The sequence below is a fragment of the Lagopus muta genome, chromosome 4, assembly GCF_023343835.1.
Source record: "Lagopus muta isolate bLagMut1 chromosome 4, bLagMut1 primary, whole genome shotgun sequence".
Lineage (NCBI taxonomy): Eukaryota > Metazoa > Chordata > Aves > Galliformes > Phasianidae > Lagopus > Lagopus muta.
The window spans coordinates 56,567,088-56,589,406 of record NC_064436.1 but is presented as its reverse complement, the minus strand read 5'-3'; the positions used below and the strand labels follow the sequence as shown (position 1 = coordinate 56,589,406).

Sequence of the window (22,319 nt, the reverse complement as noted above, 5' to 3'; positions counted from 1 at the left end):
CTTCAGTAGGAGTCTATGTTGAATAACTCACAGCTGTGGAAATACCTGCATGGCAGCACTGAATACCACTAACAAAGGGACACAAACTGGCATGGCTCTGCTCAAGACTAACTCGTGATGCCTTGGGCTGTGTAAAGCGCAGAGGGGCTTCAGCACAGAGCTGCAGATGCTCACGGTGGCAGCAGGTGACAAAACATGGCAAGATGAGGGTTTGAGCACTCAGCAAAGTGGACAGGAGGGAGAGAAATACAAACAGGCTTTGAGAAACAAAAGCTGCACTTCCATAGAATCATTAAGGTTAGAAAGATCACTAAGCTTGTCTAGTCCAACCATCAACCCATCACCACCCTACCACTAGACCATGTCTCTCAGTGTCACATCTCCACTTTTCTTGAACACCTCCAGAGATGGTGACTTTACCACTTCCCTGGGCAGCCCATTTCCTCACCACTCTTTCTGAGAAACTCACCACTTGGTACGGAGTGCTGTGATGTTGCAAGTCAAACCAGCTTTGTTCCTGCTTTTGATAAGAGTCTTAGCTCCAAAGCTTTTCTGTCTTTACATAGAACATGACAACAACAACAACATATATCTGATAGGAAATTTAGGAAGCTGGCTATTATTAGGAATTACAAAAAGGGAGGTCTTGGTCTAACTTGCCATATAACCTGAAAACACAATAAAACCACCTGGTCACAAGACGGCACACTCCAGCCAAGGCTGTTTACTCCTGATCACATCTACCAGCAGATCACACAGAGATGCATGCTTGTAAGCAGAAAGAGAGAGCTCTACAACTCTTTATCACTCTCCCGGATTACTCTATTTTTATATATTGAAGGGAACAGGAGGAGAAGGGAGGAGAAGAGAAAGATGGAATAATTGATGCTTTGTGTGATCTGTATTGTTACATGTCCTTCATGGTGTATTTCTGCCACTTCTGTACACACATTTCTGTAGAGTTAGCAATCTGTGTATTTCACAGAGTGAGGCAGCCAGCCAAGCTTTGTGCAACCCAGTGGCTCTGCTGGTTTCCATGCAGGCCTTGCCTTTGCTTGGGCTTGTTTTACCTCAAAGGTTATTTCAAATTAATCCTGCCATGATTGAGTAAAAGGACGTTGTCACAATTCTGCAGTTTTGGTGATGACCTGCCTTATCGTGGATGATTACAAACTCTCAATTCTCTGTTTTCCTTTTGAGTCTTGACCTGCCTGTAAACATCCATGCTTGGGCCTCCATGACTCCATCTCTGAGATGTTTCCTTTGTTACTGGTTGCAATTTTTTTCCACTTCACATGGGTTTTTGTTAGAAATGGCCATGGATCAGATTGCTACTTCCTGAAGGCAATCACCATACAGGCCCCTCCTTCCTTCCCAACAGCTCCTATCTGCACCTGAGAACTGAGCACACAGCATGGCTCACAAGAACATCACAGGCTTTGACAACTGTACCCATTTTAAAAGACCACATCTCTCTGTTGTGTGATCCTGAGCTTGCAAATGTTGACTCCCTGCAGAGTGCCACTGTTCCATCACTCATGAGAAACTGGTCATCTGTTGTCTGCTGACATCTACAGTAAAACCAAACACTACTGTTTGAAATCTGTGAGTTAGGCTGTTCTCAAAGCAATTCTGGCTTGACAAATAGAGACATACTTAAAAACTATGATTTTTCTGAGAGAAAAAAGGATTTAGGGTAACCTAAATAGGTTACATTTCTCTTTGCACTAAGGCTGAAATAACAGCAAACCTTAGAAATGTGCTGAACAAAGCCAAGCTGACACCCCTGTCCCTGTTGACAGAAAGGTGAGTGGAGGAAGCAGTGGTGATACAAGGCTGGGAAACCGCAGCATAGTTTCTGGATCTCAATCCAGGGACAAGTGGCTACAAGCCCCACTCCTAGAATCTGAGCTTCTGTCACATTGCACCCAATGCACATCGCAGGTGCGCATGATTTAAGAGCAGAGATCATCATAGAGCTGGTGAAAAACCTCTATGAAAAGACATCTGTCCCAGTCAGTTGCATTTTATTACCACCCTTTGGAAGGTTAGCAAAACCCGAGAGGATATTTCAATGAAAACAGCTGAAAATTCCCCTTCAAAATGGAGTTTGCTATTGAAGACAGACACAAGCCCCATTATCCACTACAGCTCCTAAATTTCACACCTACTGTCTACCGAGTTTGATTTCTCTTGGCAGTCCAGGAACAACCCACCTTAGTTTTGATGGGTTTGTGTGCATTTTCCTTTACACATAGCCAGAAGAAGGTGGAAGGTTAAAAACTCTGGGCAAACAAATTTTCATAAGCTATCAAAGAGAGATGAAAGAAAATTGAATTGGTGGAAAAAATAAAAAATAAAGAGCCAAACCAGCATTTGAAAGCACCAAACACAGTTCTTAAAAGCTTTTCCAGTGCTCAGACCCTCCCCAACCCCCCAGGAGATCGCTGAGGGAAGATGAAACTTTATGTGATGAAATGAGAATTGCAGTCAAATGTGATTAGGAGTGTTAAATGCCTGTTTCATATCAAGCACTTGCCAAAATGTCTCCTAATGTACTTACAAAGGAGACACTAGCCTTATACATTATAACTGTTCAATACAGAATTGTACATACTATTTCAGATTAATTCAGAGTTGTTGAGACAGAACTATTAACTAAACTAGGGCAACACACAACATGAAACTCTCAAGAGACAGAATTCCTTTTAGCATAATATAAAATATTGCTCCCCCATACGATCTAATGACTGCTTTGCATGCCACCTTTTAACTAGCAAGATTCCAGACATTGAGAAATATTTATATCCTCGATTTCAGTACAAATTTTCACCAAACAAACCAAACCCCAACTCAGAAAGAAAATAAATCTGAAGAAATACAGACCTTAGCTACGAGCATGGGGTTAAAGGTCCTAAATTTGGGTTCCAAAGAGAAATGGAGTTGCACCAGGTGGGCATCTATTTGGTTCAGCTGAAGCACACTCCCCTGCTAATGGGCAGTGATTGCATTCTGCACCTGAGTTATCAGGAATACATTTAGTTACTTACCCGAACCAAAGCTCATTGTTTTCATCCAGCTCTCTGTAAAGTTGATGGAAGTGCAATTTCTTGGGGGAACTGAAGTGTTTGTGCTCTGTTATGGCTGAGTGCTTTTATCAAGTTTTTGACTCTGTATGCACAAGTGTATTCTCCTCTGATGTCATCCTTAGTACATAATGGTGTTTTAAAATGTGCTTATAGATTAAGACTACCCATAGACCCATTACAATTATTTCTTGATGTATGGGGTGTAATTCTTTTATTTCAAAAGTGAATCATAGGGTCAGAGAAGAAATGCTCCTGCAGTTAGATTGCTCTATCTCTGTTCCTAATAAAGCCGCTCCCTTTGAAAGCACTGGTACTAGTTGCTGTCAAAATAACATACTAAATTAGAACAGATTTTAGTGCTGTGACTATTCAGTGGTAATTAATATCTCCTAATGAAACATAGCAGCATGGACCATAAATTTGGAGACTACCAAAAGTGACTCAAGCTAAAGTTACCATCTGCCAATCTGTAATGCTAGGGTACCACCAGACTCCTACCAGAAGCACAATGCCATGCTGGAGTAACATCAGATCCTCTGGATGTTAAATATTCAGTAGCTCCTCTTACATAGGAGAAGATTTGGGCCTTAGCCTTGTACAGAAATATGCTGTCAAAAAGCAAAAACGTACATATCATGCAGCCCTACACAGTAAAACCAGCCACTGGGGTTACTGGTGCCCCAGGGCAGCTTTAATTTGGACATGCAATATATCACCATAGGACTCGATCAGAGTTGCAGTCTCAGGAAATATTTTCAGAACTATTCAATTTCCATTAGCAATTTCTCCAGGATATATTAGGCAAAAACTGGACTTCCTTGAATATCAGTCATTCATGCTTTCTCTTTCATCCTGTCTTTGCTAAAATGGGATTTTTCATGGAGGCCATGAAATTGCAAAATTTAGTCTGTTCTTACAGCTGGTTCCATCATTTATACTCCCTTAATGGTGTTCTGCAGCAAAAGGTAAGGAACCTCTGTCCATCCTAGTACTAGAGAACACTCTGCAGTGCCCCATATTTTGCCTTTTCATTCAGTAGTTTCCTTCCCCCTTCCTTTTCTGCGTACTTCAAGACTATTATACCTTTCGAGCTCCCTTCCAAACTGAATTACCTATGAAGCTTTTACATTCACACATACCGATGCAAAGATGGTAAAGATGCCTTCTTCCTGAAATATACCACAGAGCTGCAAATACTGCTTCTTTATCCTCATTGCAAAAAGAGAGAAAGAAGCCTTAAGAACTTAAATGTCCTTATGAGGGGTGGCTGGTGAGACTGGCTGGTGACTGGTGCTTTGGGAGCTCCCAGAGAAGCTGGCTTTGCTGACCCGAGGAAAAGAACACGCAGAACAAAGCAATTCAAAGAACAACCAGGATGTACCAGTGCTTGTGATTCTAACACAGTCCAAGTTTTTTGTAATAGCATCCAGCTTAGCTATCAGTTCTCACTCGCTCACTTTACTAATTATATGGTCTTGCTTTTCTAAGTAAACTTGCAGAATTTCCTCCCTGTGATTTGAGAGGGCACTTCTCAAAGCCAGCATTTCCCTCCATTTAGGTAAAGCAAACAAGAGCTTTCTCTTTGAAAGTATTTCAGCATCACGAGATAAGTTTCCTTCCTCCTTTCAATAATTGCAAGGCTCCCCAGAGGAAAGTGCCAACAACATTATTTCCTTCCAAATTCTGAAAGAGATACAATGTTCTTGTGGGTGGTGAGATTAGATTACAGCACAATTAATTGTTGGTGTCAAGCTTTCAGTTTTGAGCTCAGCCTCAGCTCTCATGGACATAGTACTTCAGCTCACTATGGTCTTTAGGTCACCTTTCCCCCTTCTCTGCATGAAATAGTAAAGGAACACACAGCAGCCACAACAACCACAATGTCACTGAAAAAAAAAAAACAACCAACAACCAAAAGGCATAAAGTCCAATACTTAATAGAAATGCTATAGCTTAACCCTTTGCCCACAGGGAATGTTCCCCAGAAGAGCGTACAAGCAGATGGGAGGGCATGGGACTAGGGGGTCTTTCTTGAAGAGTTTACCATTGGAACATGGTAAGAAAAGCCCATGCAGTGTCTAACACGTGGGGCTGGAGGAAGCAGCAATGAAGAAACCGTGTGGTCATCTGCTGTGCATAGCCAAGCACTCCATTAAGGCACTTTTATGAATAAGTGAATAAATAAAATCAGCCAGCTCCATCTGTTATTCACTCTAACCACAATGGGGTGGATTGATAGCTTATAGAGTGGGTTTTTGAGGAGATATGGAAAAAGTGCCCTTCCAGATTAATTCAAGGACAGCACTCTAAGGAGTCTGTTACCCATTTTTCAAACGTTCTTATGTTTATTTACTGAAACAACAGGAGTAATATGACATCATAAATCTTCTAAAAATTGAAATAGTAGTGCCAGCCTTGAAAGATTAATAATAAGGAACGCCTTTTAGAGTGCGCTCATGGAAATGTAATATGAATGATTAGTGTTTCTGAACATTAGAATTACAGTGTATAATTGTAATGTTATAGCAGCTATATAGGAGCCAGTGATCCCTTAATGGAATACAGTGTGACTTTAATTATTTACATGGAAAAAATCACTGCTGATACAGTCCCTGAATGATAGACCTGCATTTTCCTATACCCTGCAAGAGTTGTGCAGGAAGAACATTGCTATCTATGCTGGTATACCCAGCCCATGGTTATTATTTATTCAGTTATAAATTCTACCCTAAAGGTAGCTATGTGCTGAGAGTTTAGATCCTAGGGAAACCAGGAATGTCTCTTAGTTGGTGATGTACTGGCACAGGCTGCCCAGAGAAGTAGTGGAGTCACCATTCCTGGGAGGTGTTCAAGAAAAAGGGAGATGTGGCACTGAGGGACATGGTTTAGTGGTATGGTGGTGAGGCGTCGATGGCTGCACTAGACCAAGTGGCCTTTCCAACCTCAGTGATTCCATGAGTCTCATCCTCAACAGCATGCTTACAAACATAGGCATGTACATTTGGGACACGTTTCTGGAGAATGTATGTAAAGTCAGAAAAATAAAACAATCACAAAAAAGACCAGGAGTTGTTCAGGTGCTTTTGTAATGTCTGTAGTATAAAAAGCATAATAAAATTAAAAGCAAAACGTTTCTATCCTGCATAAAAGGCAGGACCTTGTATATTCAGTGATGTGTGCCAGGAATTCCTTTCCCTGTGAGTACGGCCACCTGCAGGGAGCAACTCGCAGGTCACAACTGCCTGGGGATGATGGTGTGTGCCCCTCTGCTGCCAGCCCCAGCCGAGGGGCTCGTGCACACCAGGCTATCTCAGAGCAGGCTGCCCCTGCCTGGAGATCTTGCTGTAGAGCCTTGCTCCCAACGAACAATTGATTTGATAGCAAAGGAAAGAAAGCATTTTCAAAATCCTCCCAGCCCCAGTCGAGGGACTCATCATAAAACCATCAGACAGAATTCAGCAGAGTGGAAATCCCTGCTCTGATAAGCCCCAGCCACGGAAGGCGAGGGAGGCCAAGTTCAGGGCGGAGGTGCTCCTGCTGGATGCCCCGCACTCCCTCGTGCCTGACTCTCTCTGCTGTTTCTGACTGACCTGTGCTGTTACACATCATTAATGTTAAAAAAAGAGCAGCTAACGAAATGGAGCTGCAAGCGGTTCACACCTGAACTACACCCCGTCCTTTTTGCTGGAAAAAATTGTAATTTGGTGAAAAACTAATTCCAGACATTCCTGGTGCATGATCATGCACACGGGCGTATGACTTTGGCACGCAAGGAACTGTAAATGCAGTATAGAAGAGCACATTTGTTAACACAGTTTATTGGCACACTTATTGGCAAAGCATACATAAAATACAGTTGTATTATATAACACACTGACTCACTGTGTCTTTACATGATGAGTTGAACATATTAATATGTAAATGAAAAAATTAGTTTCTTTTATAAAGTTTCACATAAATACACTGGAATCCAAAAAAAGTAAAACAAAACAAAATGAAAAAAAAAAGGTTTGAGGGCTTTACAAAAATATTATACAAGAAATATACTATGAAAAGAAATAACAACAAAGCCAACTCAGATACAATAATAAAAACACAAAAGTTTTAGATTTATTAAGCTGCCCACAAAGTTAATGGATTACATGGCTTTAAAATATCTGGATCAACAGCAATTTTACAAAGCATAAACTCTCATAGGACTGGGTGTGTTTTTCCACATAAAAATATTTCTCATGTCTTTGATGAAAAAAAGACATTTCTTGTTTCAGTATTTTCATTAAATGATGGAAAGAGTATCTACTGCCATCAGCTACATGTGAATTAAAAATGCTGGATCCTTTAAATGATTAACCAATGAAAGAAAAGTCAAAGAAAGAACAAAAGTTACTTTAAATTACTTTTCCTTAAAAGCTGTTTTTTTCTTTCTGAAACAAGAAATTTCAGGTGCAAGTTGAAAAGCAGAAAATATATTACAATTGTAAAAAGTTTTACATAGTTACGTTAATGAGATCCTGAGCACTGATGATTTGGTAAAATATGGCCATTGTTTGATGAGGAAAAAAACAACCCCTAAAATAGAATGCATTGTCAGAAATTTGCCACGAGACGCTATTTAATTTTCAATTATTTTAATTGAGGTCAGTGCCAGTATCATGTTGTACGTGAAAGCTTCCAGGAAACGTATATGGAAGCTTATACAAGATTTTTCTCCAATTAAAAAAAAATCAGATAGATTTAGGTTAGAAATAGATACTGTATCCATTGAAAGGTTTCTTTAAATTGTTTTGAAGGATGCTGTGAAACAGTAATTAATAACCCACTGACATAGGTGGCAGTGGGTACTGCTGCAGAATAACCTATTGGGAAGCTTGTGGTGTGGGGTTTTCAGATTTAGTCTCCTGGTTAGCAGGAGGTTTGCTGTTCCACGGGCTGTTATTTCCCAGTGCAGGTGAATTGTTGAAATCTTCTTCATCATCCATGCCATTTGCTGCATCATACTGTGTATTCTCTAATCTAGTGATAAGCCTTTCGTCTTCATCTCCAAATTCGCCTCCCATCAGAGTTGGTTCTCCCACCACCATCACATCCTGTGAACAGCACCCAATATTTGTTATATGGAAACCTTGAGAGAGAAAAAATCAACTTAAAAAAATTGTGTTAGAGAATTTGCATCTCTTAATTTTGTGATATTTGAACAACAGAGTTAAAAGTGCCTGCACAGTAGGAACCAGGAGACAGGCTTACATTTTCTTTCTAGTTTAAGTGAAATACCATTAACACAACATCTCTCTAGCTGTGTGCTCGTGGCTCAGGATCTCAGGAGCCCCAGAACAGAAAAGCAGATAGACTCAATTTTTTTTAGGAAAACAAGCAGGCTATGAAACTGCCTTAACGTCCTGCTTGAGGAATTTAGGCTTTATTCAGCCTCTCTTTCTGAGCCATTTCATATGGAAAGGCACCAGGGTGCTTCTCAGTTGCTACGCATATTTTAGAACTAGTTTTAAAGAAACCACATTTCTTATCCTTAGATTTTTCAAATGTGGAGCACGGCACTCTAATAAAGATGGTAACTCTCTTATCCTTAGCCAGCCAAGCCCTTTTACGCATCCAATATACTTGACATTCTGCTACTTAATTATGGTAATTAATTTAGGTAAAGTTTTCGATAAAAACAATGTTCACACTGATTTGACAATTTGCATAGCTAATTAAGTCATTAGCAAAAACCTGCTGATTGCCAACAAGCCCTGAATTTACCATCTGTTATTTCATGGTGCCTGTCACCTAACTCCATGTAGGCAACCCTGCCGCCAATCTGTGCAGTAAGAGGACCAATCTGTCCAGCTGGTACCGTAAAAGGAAGATGAAGAGGGCTAATTATAATTACACTGATGAAGCTAGTAGTCATCAAAAACTGAAGCATGCAAGAAAGAAAGGATTCATCTAATCACTGCTTTAGGTACAAATTGTCCTTCCATGAAAACAAGTAAACCGCCTACTGCACTCCAGTGCATCGCAGATTTGCTGCAGTAAACCTAACCAGCATGGGATAGAAAGGTGCAAACTTGAGATTGGAAAGCAAAGGTGCAAAGCCAGAGAGCTCTCTTGTTCTCTCTGAAAATTAGGCTGCTGTGCTAGCCACTACAAGAAGTATGTGGGATGCATATTTTCATGCAGCTCAAGTGGCAGGGCATCAGGTAACATTTGGCTAAAGTGCAGTCATTCCAGATGTCTAGCTTTGTACCTGCTGATTTAAAAAGCCCTTCACAGAATCCTAGAGAACAACAGATTCATATTTTAAAGGATCTGTTCCTCCTTATGAACGTAGAAGCATTTGTGAAAAGAAAACAGAAGACAAATGCTTACATACAATGCTTTTTGTTAAAATCTTCTATATACTTAATTCCCCACAAAACAATACAAATTACTGCCTCTATTTATGCTGCTTCTTGATATCCCTTAGCAAAGGCTGACATGCTACAGAAGAATGTTTATATCACATCTTCAGCCTGTGCTACGTGACAAATTTGTGAGTAGATGGATGCTGCTGCATGATATCTTTTTACATTCTCTACATTTTGTTACTCCACCTATCCATAAAATCCTTTGTTAAATCAAACACACATAGCTTTGCAACATAGAAGTTTAAAAGACAAAGGTGTTTATAACCAAAAGTCTCTTCTAATTCATTTCATTCCCCTAAACAACAGAGAATGTATAACGTGCACTGCTGAAGCAGACCTGACCTCAATGCATTGTGAGAGCATTAACAACAAGAGACCTGGCAGAGAGCAAATTGGATCGGAGCGTGCAGTGATACGTCAGGCAAAAAGGACCGCAGTGACTGAGATACAGAATCACAGACCGAGGTGGCAACATCTCCTTTTACTTCAATGCTCGTGAGCATGGACCCTGATGCTGCCTCAAGTTCTCTGTGTTGCCATACCAGAAGAGGTCAGCAACTTGGATGAGACTTAGAGAAGTGCATCAAAAATAACTGAGGGCTAGAAAAGCTGGCTGGGGAGGCCGTGGAGAAGAATTAACTGTATATTGCATTGACCAAATGACTGGGAGGGGTAAATATCCTTAATAGCTGCTACTGCTGAAAGGAAGAGTATCATCAGTTTAGGCCAATCTGAAGTACTAGGGCACTAAGATGACATTAAGTAAATGAAAATGTAACCCCCACTGATAAGACAATATTCCTGTTGCTGAGAACTGCAGACTGAGGATTAATGACCCTAGTAGAATAGTGCTAGCTTCACTGCTTGGGTCTCCTCACAGTGGCCTGGGAAAAACCTCAATCTGCAGTAGGGAACGTCTGTGCATCAGTGGGGAGATAGTCAGTGACCTTGTAAGTATTTCCATCTCTAATTTCTCAGGCTCTTTGCAAACATTATTCCTTAATTTAATGACACCCACTGAGAGGACAGTTTGCACTTATATTTCTCTCCATGCCTCTGTGTCTTTCTCTCTCTCTCTCTCTCTCTCTCTGGGAATTAAACTACAATTATATTGAGGTTAGCTGAGTTTTCCCTCATTCTATTTAAGAAACAGATATCACAGCATTAGTTACAGGACATTAAAAGTATATATATATCTCTATATATGTATATTCTTGACAATCCTGCTGCTTATACTATGTCAGGCAAAAATACTTTCTCAGGAAGCGCACATGCTGGTTCCTCCCCAGAGAGGATTCTGCTCCTCAGACTGAAAAGCTGAAGACCCCACCGAGTGTACCCCATTGAACCTCCACTCACTAATTCCCGTGCAATGACCACCAACCTCTGAGGAGGACTGGAAGTGACTCCTTTTAGAGCCCCTCAATGCTTCTCCTTAAATTGGCCAGTGGGGGTCACTGCTGTTGAATGACACAAGGCTCCATCCCTCCCAGGGTTGAGGCTGCAGCTCTGGAGTGCTCCTAGCTCCTGCTCATGGAGTGAGAAGCAGAATCCAAGAATTAAACCCTAGTCTCTTGCACGGCAGCAAACACTGCTATGGCCTAGTTATGGTAGCACATATTTGACTAGATTAGTTTAAAAAAAGATTTAGACTGTAGTCACTCAATCTTATTAATTTACTCTGTGATTAGAAACAACATTTTTGGTCAAGGAATGTCTCACGATAGTAAAGTGAAGTACAGTGAAGCACTGTAAATAATGCAGTGGCTGTTTTACAGTATCCAATATAAATGTATTATTTTATATTATAACCACAAAGCAGCTTTCATTTATATCACACCTTTCATCCTGCAATATCCCTAATTGCTATCCAAACTTAAATTGATGCACATAAACTACACACAGATCACTTCAGGCACAACTCAAATGCAAGCACTACTATTTAACAGACCCGTCATTTCTCAGGCTTCCACCTTTTTGTACCTAGCCTCAACATTTAGCTCTGCGATACCCAGTTACATAACTGGACTTTTTAACTTGGGATTTTAAAGATAATCCTGTAACTGGTCAATGCCTTACTTGTATATGGAGGTTAAAAAAAAATATTACAGTGAACGATGTAAAATGCCAATCTTTGCTTTGCTATTTTATTTTGCTTTGCTGTTAATTTGCTTTGTTAATATGTAACCCAGCTCAGGTGTCACAGTCCTCAGAAGTACACAAACAGTGCTTCACAAGCCTGAGATAACTAAAAACACCTGAAACTATTAAATAGAAGTTTTAAACAAGCCTCACACTCCAAAGTCTGAAAGTTGTACAAGTTTTAGCAGCCAGAACATCTGTAAGTGCAAAGTTAAAAGAAGAAAGGTATCTCTTCCTTATTTTTTTTTAGTTTTAGTGGTGATTATTTTAATAATTGACTTTGTAACTTCTTGCCACTAAAAATATTAATTACTTAGAGCCCCGCTGTTGCCCTCCATAGTAATGGTCACTATCTCCAAGATAAAAACATCAGACTGCCATTTGTGTTGAAATGATCTGTAGAAACAGAACTGACATTTTAATTAGGTTTCAGAGTAAACACTTTCTAGAGGAAAATGGTTATCTTTCACATCTCATCACAGTCCTCTCTGTTAACTTGACATTCTGGTCTTGTTTGGTACATTTTTCTCAAAGTGCAACAACTGGAAACCAATTTGTTCACTCTCGTCTGCTTAAGGCAAAATCTTAGATTCCGAATTGCACTGTTCTGAGACACAGTATAATTTCTGACACTAATCTTCTAGCCCTAGAACTGCAGCTTCTATAGTACAACATCCATTACAAAGCACCTGAACCTACCCCCTTTTTCTGAAACATGTAAGAGATTGTATTGCTGCCTTTCACGTTATCAGTTTGTTTATGGATTTGGCTTTCTGAGGAGCTTACAAAGAGCTACAAAGAGAAACAGAGATTATAGATGTATGTAACTCATTTAAAGAGAGCAAGGGGGCTCTAATTAAGACTCTGGATGTAACAAAGAACATTTGATTTACTTAGTGGCATGTAGTGATGCTTTGTTCTTTTCAACAGAAATGATATTGGGTTCTTGATTACAGTATTACACGCAACAGGATCTTCATTAGTAAAGGAAAGCAAAATCCACCTATTAGTTCTATAGTATTCTAGAGCAATGGTTCTTACAATTTGCAAGAGTTGTGGACTGTTGTCAAATTTCCAAATTCAAGTAGATTAAAATGGATCAATATGAACTGTTTTTATTAAATTTAATTGAAAGTGATTTTTAATGTGTATCTCTGTATGGACATCAAATACCTGTAATCCACAAATCACAGTGTACATGGCACTTGTCTCCATACAAGAGTCTGGTCTTAAAAGACAGTTTTATATGAAACAGAAGAATACAAAAAAAAAGGAAAAGGAAATCAGATCTCAACCTGTGAAGAGGCAAGAAAACAGAGCAAAGACATGGAAGAACACTGCAGCTAGCTTCAAATATTAGAGGAAATACATAAAGTGTAAATGATAAATGATGACTCACCCAAATTAGATAACTAGCTTTCTTTGAAATTACAGGAAAGATAACATTAGAAAGACAAGCTTTGCATGACCCTTGCAGGAGGAGTCTTGCCTATCTTTGCTCTCTGTTTGGAGGAAAAAGGTAATCCCAGTAACAATGGGTTGACATTTTTCCAAAAATTAGATATGATCAAGATCAGGAACAAACCTGAGAACAGTTCTAATGAATGGAATTTACTGAGACTAAGACAGATGAGTGGACAATTTCCAGATCCTTGTTTTGTCGACTCTCTCTACACTCTAAACAAAAAGCAGTACATCTGTGGAAACACTGGAAGTACCCAACCCACACCAATGGGAGCCTGAGAGAAGCAAACTGCTGGTGAGAGAAATATCTCAGTATTTATGCTCCTGGATGGACTTCAGTGGCATTTGGCTCTGATTCCAATGTGCTGCAGCATATTGGCTCAGCACCTATGGATTCAAGTCGAAAGAATCACTGAACAACTGAAAGGCCAACCTACACGAGTTCTGCAGTGTAATCATGTAGCACACTGGCTAACTACATTTGTCTGAAGAAAGCTCCCAGTATGAAGGAAAAGTGTGAAACAAGGGATTTGAGAAGAAATAGTCCCATTGAAAAGAGAAGATGCTGAAGGTCTGCAACCAATAGCATGAGATCTAACATAATCACAGAAGCCGTATCATAAAGAAAAATAAGTACAATAGAGTGCAAGTGACTGTCAGAAGGGCAAAACACTGCATTTTATTTAGCAGAGCTGAGGAAGTATAAAAAAGCTAGAGATATGAGGACAGCATGAGACTGACCCTGTTGAAATTACTGATGAGAGGGAACATGCATATCTACCCACTGTCAGAGACCCTTAAGATAATTTTGAGGACTGTGTCATTAAAGATGTATCAGAACATGTCAGCACAGTCAAAGTGCTAAAAAATTTAAGGCAAAAAAAGGGGACAAATGATACTGACTGATTAGGTTTCAGCAGCTGAACTTCAAGGTGCAGCACTAAACTGACCTACACATGGAAATACAATGCAATGATTTCTCTTTCTGGGCTTGGACTTGTATTGTCATTACTGTTCCTGCTTGAAGAACAGATCAGAAAATACATAGGTAGAGGGAATGGCTTAGCACTATGTATTTATCTGAAGATCTGCAAGGTGCTATGGAGAAAACGAGAAATGTCTGAAGATTCAAACTTTGTCACGGCCAACAGTACTTCAGCAGCAGCTTCCAAGTCACTATCCTGAAAATTTACAATTTGCCTTTCCAGAAGTGAAAACCTCATTACAGAAACACAAGCTAATGGTGTGAGTGAGAAGACTGGATGAGAGAATATTATGGTATGTTCACCTACTTCGTAGAGTGTACACAGCATTACTGTAGAAGCAAAACTGAATAATTATTAATGTTCTAAATCAAGAAACATTACATAGAGTAGAGGTCAAGGAAACATTCTCTAACCATGCTTAATTTACTATCAAAGAGAAAACAACATAGAAGCATAAAATGGACAGGAAATTAGATTCTACTATGGTGGAAAGGCTATCTTTGCTCGCTGGAAAGAAACCATTGGAGAAAAAGAGAAAGCTTACATCTGGACTACATGATTTCATATTAATGCAGATGTGGCACAAATATGAGCTCATTTCTGGGGTTCTCCAAAAATGATGATGGGAAAAATGGAACTGGAACTAGCTAAGTTCATGTGAGCCATGTGGACAGAAGCAGTGATTTCATTCCTTTTCCCTAATAACACTTTTAATGTGGAAAGCAAATGATTTCAGAAGTTGAAAGCTTTCCCATGTTTCAAGATATCTTCAATTGCATATAAGGAAAATAAACCACTAAGTACTAACTGATTCACTGAGGCAAAGTTAAGAGAACGAAACAGGGTATCTCTCTTGTGAAGATAGGTTGGACAACATCTGATACTGACTGGACAAGAAAAAAACTAAGAGGGGATTTAGGAAGAATTCCTTATTCAGGGAGTGGTGGGGTACTGCAGCAGGCTGCCCAGAGAAGCCATGGATGCTCCATTCCTGGAGAAATTCAAAGCCAGGGTGGATGGGGCCCTTGGCAGCCTGAGCTGGTGAGTAGCAACTCTGCCCATGGGAGGGGGTTAGAAGTAGATGATCTTTAACCCTTCCAACCTAAGCCATTCTGTGATTCTATAAAACAGAAAGCAAGTTAATGCTGTCTGCTGCTAACTTAGCAGCAATAGCATGTCTACTGTAAGAAGGCTCGCTTGAAAGAATGCATAATTTTGAAGAAACACAGTAACATCTCCCTGTTTAACTGAAAAGTGTTGAATAGTTTTACACCAAAATATCATACCACTAAAATTATTTTGAGTTCTGTCTATCCTACAGATTTGCCCAAAAATCATTTCCATCTGGTTTGCTATCTTTGCCTTGGGGAAGATGGGAAGAACTGCTGGTATGTCAAATCAAACAGCTAAGTATTTTCCACTGTGCTAAGCAGAAGAGTCCTAAAAATGGAACCTGATCCTCCATAAAAGCAGAGTTTGGACCATCTCACTATTCTGCTATGGGAAGCAAACAATACTGAAAAAAACAAAGCTACTCAGCTTCCTAAAAATCAGAGATGACTGAAAATCCATACCTCATGCCATGATGAACTTCATCATGATGTCTCAGATGCTCAACTAACATCCTAACTAACTAACATAACTAACATCAGGAAGAGCAGCCTTGACTGCTACATCTGTCAGGAGTAGCTTCTGAATACCTGAATCAGCTTGAGTATCAATGGGAGGGACAGACAGCTATCAGAGGGCCCAATTACACTCAAATGTATGAGTACACATGGCTGCCACTGAGGCCAACAAAAGTCAACAACGCCTCTCCCGGGAGAGCAGGCCTCAGAGAAGCAGGGGTCAAACTCTGCTTGTGCTGAATGAAGCTCAGGGCAGAGAATAGCCAAGATAAAGTGATCTTCCTGACATTCAAACTTGGAGACAGCAGGGAACCAGGAGGTTGCTCAGTTTTACGCCTAATTGCTGTTTTCTTGTAAATATGGTTGATCATTGATCCAAAGGGATTTCTGGCAGACAATCAGTGAGACAGAGTCGCCTGTGCCATAAGCAGATCAGGTAGCTGACATTCTGACTGCTTCGTGCTGCCAGAAAAGCCCGGAGTTGCCTATGTTAGGGAAAAAATCTGACTCTAGACATAGGAGCCATGTGAAAATTTTAATACGACAAGGAGAAATTATGAGTTTAATGTACTGAAACTCAAAGCTGTTGAAAGCTAGTGGATTGCTGAATTGGTTGCTAAACAAAAACCTTCATCTCATTTCACTAGTGTTAGTCTAGTCCTCTTTTTCATCTGGGTATTCAGGTTTTCTAGGAAGTGCCTGCTTCACGCTGACAAAAGGCCTGTATTCTTTGTCAAGCTTCAGAAGAGACCTCGCTCTTTCCTATCTGCTGATCAGAAATCCAATAAAAATCCCTGCATGTTATCCCCGAGATACCACTTTATAGTTCCTATACTACCAAATTAATCTCCCTAGTTTTAAAATGCATGAGCTATCTTCTTATTGATTAAGCCACATTTTGTCACAATTCAGGGTCAGATTACCCCTATATTGTGACTAAGGCAATAAATGTGATATCATTAAAACAACAGGAAATGACTTGGTGTTTCCCTACTTAATTAGGATGCCAACAGTTGCAGCTAGCAGGGTGAATGAACAGACCCATATTCAAAGGGATCTACCTTCTGTAAATGGAGTGGTTTGATATAGAGATAACATCTGCAGGCAAATTTACTCAAAACTTGTTCTACTTCAGCAATTGAACTCATCACCAATTAGAGATGAGGTACTAATGGAGAAAGATGAGCAATCTGCTCAGGTATGGTAACCCTGCTGCACAGGGGCTCATTCTCACTTAGCAATGTGTGGGTGGACATCTTCAAGACACTCTCAATGCTCAGACTACAATTGAAAACACAAAGCCCAGTTGAGTCCTGCCACCACTGGAAAAACTCCTACGGGTGAGTTGGCCCCAGCGCTGAAAACTCGATTCTACTGCTCAGGATAGCCCTGTGTGAGGGTTGGTCATTAAAGATGCATTGAAGATTGGCTTCTTCACACCTCCTCACTAATTCTCCAGCTTCCATGGCATACTATGCAAGGTTACTTTTTGCCTGTTACAGTTTTGCTCAAGAATGCACCTTCTTTACAAAGAAAGAATTTAAGCACTGTAAGTGATTCAGGCCTAAAAGGAAAGTGAGACTTACAGGTACCTGACTTGATAGACTCAGGTTGGCAGCAGCTGACTTTTTCTTGCTGTTGGTACTATTTGCGTTGTTCCCAGCACTGCTGTTTGAAGTGCTGCTGGTAGAGTTTTTCCTTTTTCTCCGTTTGGTTGTCGGTTGTCTTGTGGGTTCTGCTGCAATAGAAGGGTAAGAAGCAAACCCAACGGTAGATATTGTAAAGTGTTTCAGAAGCGCTGAAATATTTTTTTACCTTGTTTTAAATTCACAAGTTTACTACCAGTAGTAATAGCAGTAGTAGTAGATATGAACCTTAGAATAATACTTGAACCAAAGCCAGTGGTTTCTGCTTTCAATTTTGTGTAATAGACAAAGTTCATTTTTCCAGATTACCTATAAAGATATTTGAAAGTATTTTACTAGTGGGAGCATCATGGTAACAATCAGGAAATTCAAAGGCGCTGTGCAGCTCGCTAAGAGTTTTGCTAACCAAAAATCCAGGTCCTGTTCTGATGTAGTCACAGTTTCAGCTGCCCCAGCCAGAGACAAAGGGACAAGGCAGCCTTCTGCCCTGCTGGCTGCTATTGATACAGTATATGAGCAAGTAGTAGGTAATTTCCTTCTAATTCTGATATGGGCTTAATCTTTACAACTGACACTCGCAAACAACATGTTAAAGAGTGCTGAATGCCATTTCTTTGTGAATCTTCCAAACTTAGACCAAATCAGGACAATTACATAACTTCTATCAAGGTGGCAGCTGCACTTTTCAAAATTTGCATTTGGCATCTATGTGAATGGTCTGAAATACACAGAACTTTAATAATCTGAGAAAAGGGAGAACTACTTTTTGAGGTTTAAGAGAAAAGAGACTAGGTCCAGGCCTGTAAATAGCATTATATGGGTCTCAAAGACAATTAGTTATGAATTGTTGCTATAATTTCAGACTCACAGCAGGAAGCTAAATTACACAAACTATGAATTCTAATGGAGTCAGTAAGCACTTTGCATTCTATCTACACTTTTTTTGGTACTAATTTATATCCTGTGCATTTGAATGTTCACATCTATTGTTCTTGCTTCATATTATGTTGCATCCCACTGAAATCATGGACAATCAGAATCATTTTCAAGAATAATTCTGGAGCAATGCTAATTGCTATTACTTCCCTTTGTAAGTAGATTTGCAGCAAAATTTCTCAGTGTTCTTATATTCTCTTAATTATAAAATAAATAAAATACTGGAAATCAAACATACCTGGTGGGGCCACCATTCTCTGCCATTTTTGAAACAAGCAAGTCTTCAAGCAGTCTCGAGGACTCAGATTGTAAGTTTTATGTCTTGACATCAGTTCCTGCATTGGCTCCAGTATTACACACAACTGGAATAAAAAAATCAAAATCGAATGATTTCATCTGACGAGAGATTCAGTGGATTAGTATTTACATAGCTGGAAGGTACATCCTTGGCTTTTTTGTTTGTTTGTTTGTTTTGCCCTTTGTAACACAGCATGCCTCATATGGCTCAGTTCAATCTGCACTGCAATTGCAGGATCAAAATTCTGAACTGAGAAAACTTTTGCTCACTATTTGACATCTCAAGTATTAAAACCAAATAAAAACAGATAAACTCCAACTCTGGTCTTCCAGACTACATGGATTTTCATGCTTGATTGGCAAAGTTACAAAGATGAATTAATAAATCATAAAATGCCCACAGCAAGTTATCATTCCAGTATAGCAAACGTACACACAGTGATATTCTGACCTCCTGCACCCCACAATAAGGTTTTCTCAGGAATGAGGGCTGTAAAGGCAAGCTTTTATCTTTCAGTTCCACGCAAAATAATTCAAATAATTTTGCTCTCTTCTTGTTATGAGGACTGTACATTCTCTTCCCATCACATTAATGACATTTCCAAAAAAAAAAAAGCATTTTATTTTCCTTGTCAGCTTGAATGCTCTATTATGTTGAAGCTGAAAATTTCCTGAAGCAAACCCTCTCTCCAAAAACAGTTGCTTCTTATATATTTTCTATCTGCTCACTTAATAATTAAAATCACTGTTCACTGCTTTTTGCTTCTGTTAGCACAGTAGATCTAGCATAAAGGACAGTGGGCTGGTTTCTATTCCCTCCTGTTTATCACCACAGAATCATTTTCAGTCAGTTAAACCTTATGCAAAGCCCCAGAAGAGAACAGAACTGCACATATGTAACCAAGGGCTTACTCTCATATGCAAAATCCTTGGTTTTTGGTTATCCTACATGTGAAAAAAAATCTGTATTGGCCCCTAGCTTCTACTTGAAATTTGCAAGGCTGACACATAGGAAGAAAAGGTTCCTTCCTTGTTAACTGAACACATTTCATAAAGAAATAGCTGATAGAGAATAAACATGGATCCCACACGTCATTTTCAGAGGTATTTTCGAAGCAAAACTGCATTGAAGAGCAGGGGAAGGTTTGGCTTTTTACCAATAGGAGTAGGGCAACAAGTTGGTCAAATTAGCAGAGGTTAAAATGGCCACTGCAAAAAAAAAGGATAATGTAATTTGACTCTTGTTTTGTGCAGCAGTTCCTTACTGAATTTTAGTAGGTCTTGCTGAAGGTGCACCTTGGACTTATTTCAGCAGGCGAGGTTTTCTTCTGTGCTTTTACAAACACGTAAGATATGAAGCAAATTCCTTTCTCTGGGATGCATAGCTGATCAAAATTTGTCCCATTCTCCCATGCATACTCACTCTCATTTGTATAGATGGAGATTCCAAGCATGCAGGAAAAATAGCTGAAAAGGAGCTGCCATGAGGACAAAGAGATGAATTCAGCATCTAAATATTGTTACGTATTGGCGCTATCACGTGATGAGCCTTTCATTAACAGCAGTTAAAACAGATAACATAAAGCAGCAGGCAGAATGAAGAGCTCCAGAATGAGGAATTACTTATTTTCCAACTGCAGAAATTGAATCTGCAATTGCTTCATTGACTTTTTTTTCTTACATGGGCTTTTTACATATATTTTTGTACACAAGCATCTGCAAGGTAATAGACAGAGAGCCGCTATCAGATTGTGCACACTGGGCTCAGACTTTCCTCTGGTACAACAGTCTACCAAAAATTAAGAGTATCAGGTTCTAAAATGCACATGGGACTCAGTTTATGCAGTGAAAGAAATGATATATTTTGAGTTCTTATTCAATTTATTCTGTAACCTGCAGGCACTACCTGAAGTTTTGGGTGTGTGTAAGAGAGGCATTTGTGATCGTAATTGACACTATTGCTTTGGTTTTTAAAAATCTGGGTTTCTGGCAGGGTTGTCTAAGTTGTCTCGTTATGCACAGATACTAACTAGCATGGAAAAGATAGCTGTGATAATTCTTAACAAACTAGTCAGCCTGGGCAGAACACTCACTCACAGAGCTCTAACGCTGCTAGGACTAAAAGTAAATACACATGTAGGGACTTCCAAGATTTCCTTAGGGACACTTTATACACGACACATTTACTTTTCTATATATATTTATTGTTGGCAACAAAGAGAACGTTTCTTCTTTATCATCTGGCAATGATGTTTCCTATTGTGTACAAACTAATGTGCACTGAGAAGAGCTTCGCAGTCACTGCTGTCTGTGGATCTCTAGGCTAAAAAAGCAGGCGGAGCCTGCCTACAATTGCTTTCATTTCAAACACAAGATTAAAATTGGATACAAACCCAAAACATAGCAAGACCTGACTGACGTCACACATATGGATTCAAAATGTTGAGCACTGGGGCCCCTGCACTGGGACACGGACACTTTATCAATTTCTGGATCACAGAATCACAGAATCACAGAATTGTAGGGGTTGGAAGGGACCTCCAGAGATCATCGAGTCCAGCCCCCTGCCAAAGCAGGTTCCCTACACCAGGTATTCAGGCTTGCATGAATTCCTCTTCTGGTTCTGGGGCTGGGGAATTCTCAACCAGTTTCTCTCTCTGAAGAGGGAGAAACAAATTCTAGGGTCAGCTTTGGATGCCTGAATAATAGAAGGGTAATGCTCTCTACAGTAAGAAGTCCATTTTAAATGCATCTAGCTCATGTGAATTGGACACAAATGTAAAGGGAACTAGATTAACGGTGATTGATATTAAATCTCACAGTCTTTTTCTGCGCCCTTTGAGACCTGCCCAAAAGGTAATGTGACTCAAAACTAAATCCCTGAAAGAGGAAAAGACCTTGGTCCGATCCTAAGTCTGAGGTACCTGCCAATGATAACCTGTGTCTTGTTTTTTTGCAAAGATATAGACAAAAAATGCAGGGAGAAGATGCATTTAATATATGGGTTGGCCAAAACCACAGAAACATCAAACAGCTAAGGCTGGAAGGGATCTTGAGAGGTCACTGGGCCCAAGCTCTGCTCCAGCAGGGACACTTGCCCATGACTGAGCTCTGGTGCCTGCTACCTCCAGCTGCTGATGAGCAGGGCAGCTGGCAGACAGCTCTGACTGTATCGTTTTACAAAGCGACTTCTTAAAACAAAGCTAACAAAATGTTTTACATACTCCTACATTCATTTGCATACAGAAGAAGCCCGAGGCTTTGACTGCCTATTCCCCACAGATCGCCCTGTCTCACTCTAAGATTCCTTTTCAAAATATCTATTTCAACATTTTTCAAGGACTGGATAATATTAAAATGTACAATCTTTTATTGTAGCACTATAATAATAATATTTCGAACACCAACAAAACCAATCCCTTTTGCAAGCATTTTCTGCACAGCTCAGAACCAGTCACCCAGAAAAATACCCTACAGACTTAGAAGACTTCAGTGCAGTGACAGTGTATGATCATGGGAATAATTTCTAATTTCTAGGGACCCAGAACTTTTAATAGCAGTGCTTGGCAAGACGAAGTTAGACATTTCCATGCTCCACACCTAGACAACACAAGAGGTGGGGCTCATTTGGCTGCAAACAGGGTCTAGTGCCAGCTAAAATGCCATAGGTGATGCTGGATTTGATTCAGCTGATCTCTCCTGCTGCCCAAGACACAAGGCTCTCTGT

At 39.9% G+C, this 22,319-nt stretch overlaps 1 protein-coding gene across 10 annotated transcripts in view; it reads right to left on the bottom strand.

Annotated features, from left to right (window-relative positions):
- Positions 1-7,330: 7,330 nt before the first annotated feature.
- Positions 7,331-22,319, bottom strand: part of LDB2 (LIM domain binding 2) — a 208,140-nt gene continuing 193,151 nt past the window's right edge. Inside the window, exons 6-9 of one of the 10 annotated variants that reach the window (XM_048943177.1) lie at positions 18,534-18,657; positions 17,300-17,451; positions 10,878-11,020; positions 8,065-8,176 (exon numbers count right to left, since the gene is read on the bottom strand). In XM_048943177.1, the coding sequence (XP_048799134.1) occupies positions 10,916-11,020; positions 17,300-17,451; positions 18,534-18,657 (381 nt within the window). In that variant the 3' untranslated portion in view covers positions 8,065-8,176; positions 10,878-10,915. Of the gene's footprint in view, positions 8,212-10,877; positions 11,021-17,299; positions 17,452-18,533; positions 18,658-22,319 lie in introns of all 10 variants that reach the window. The other 9 variants (XM_048943181.1, XM_048943179.1, XM_048943178.1 and 6 more) reach the window with 9 other exon arrangements.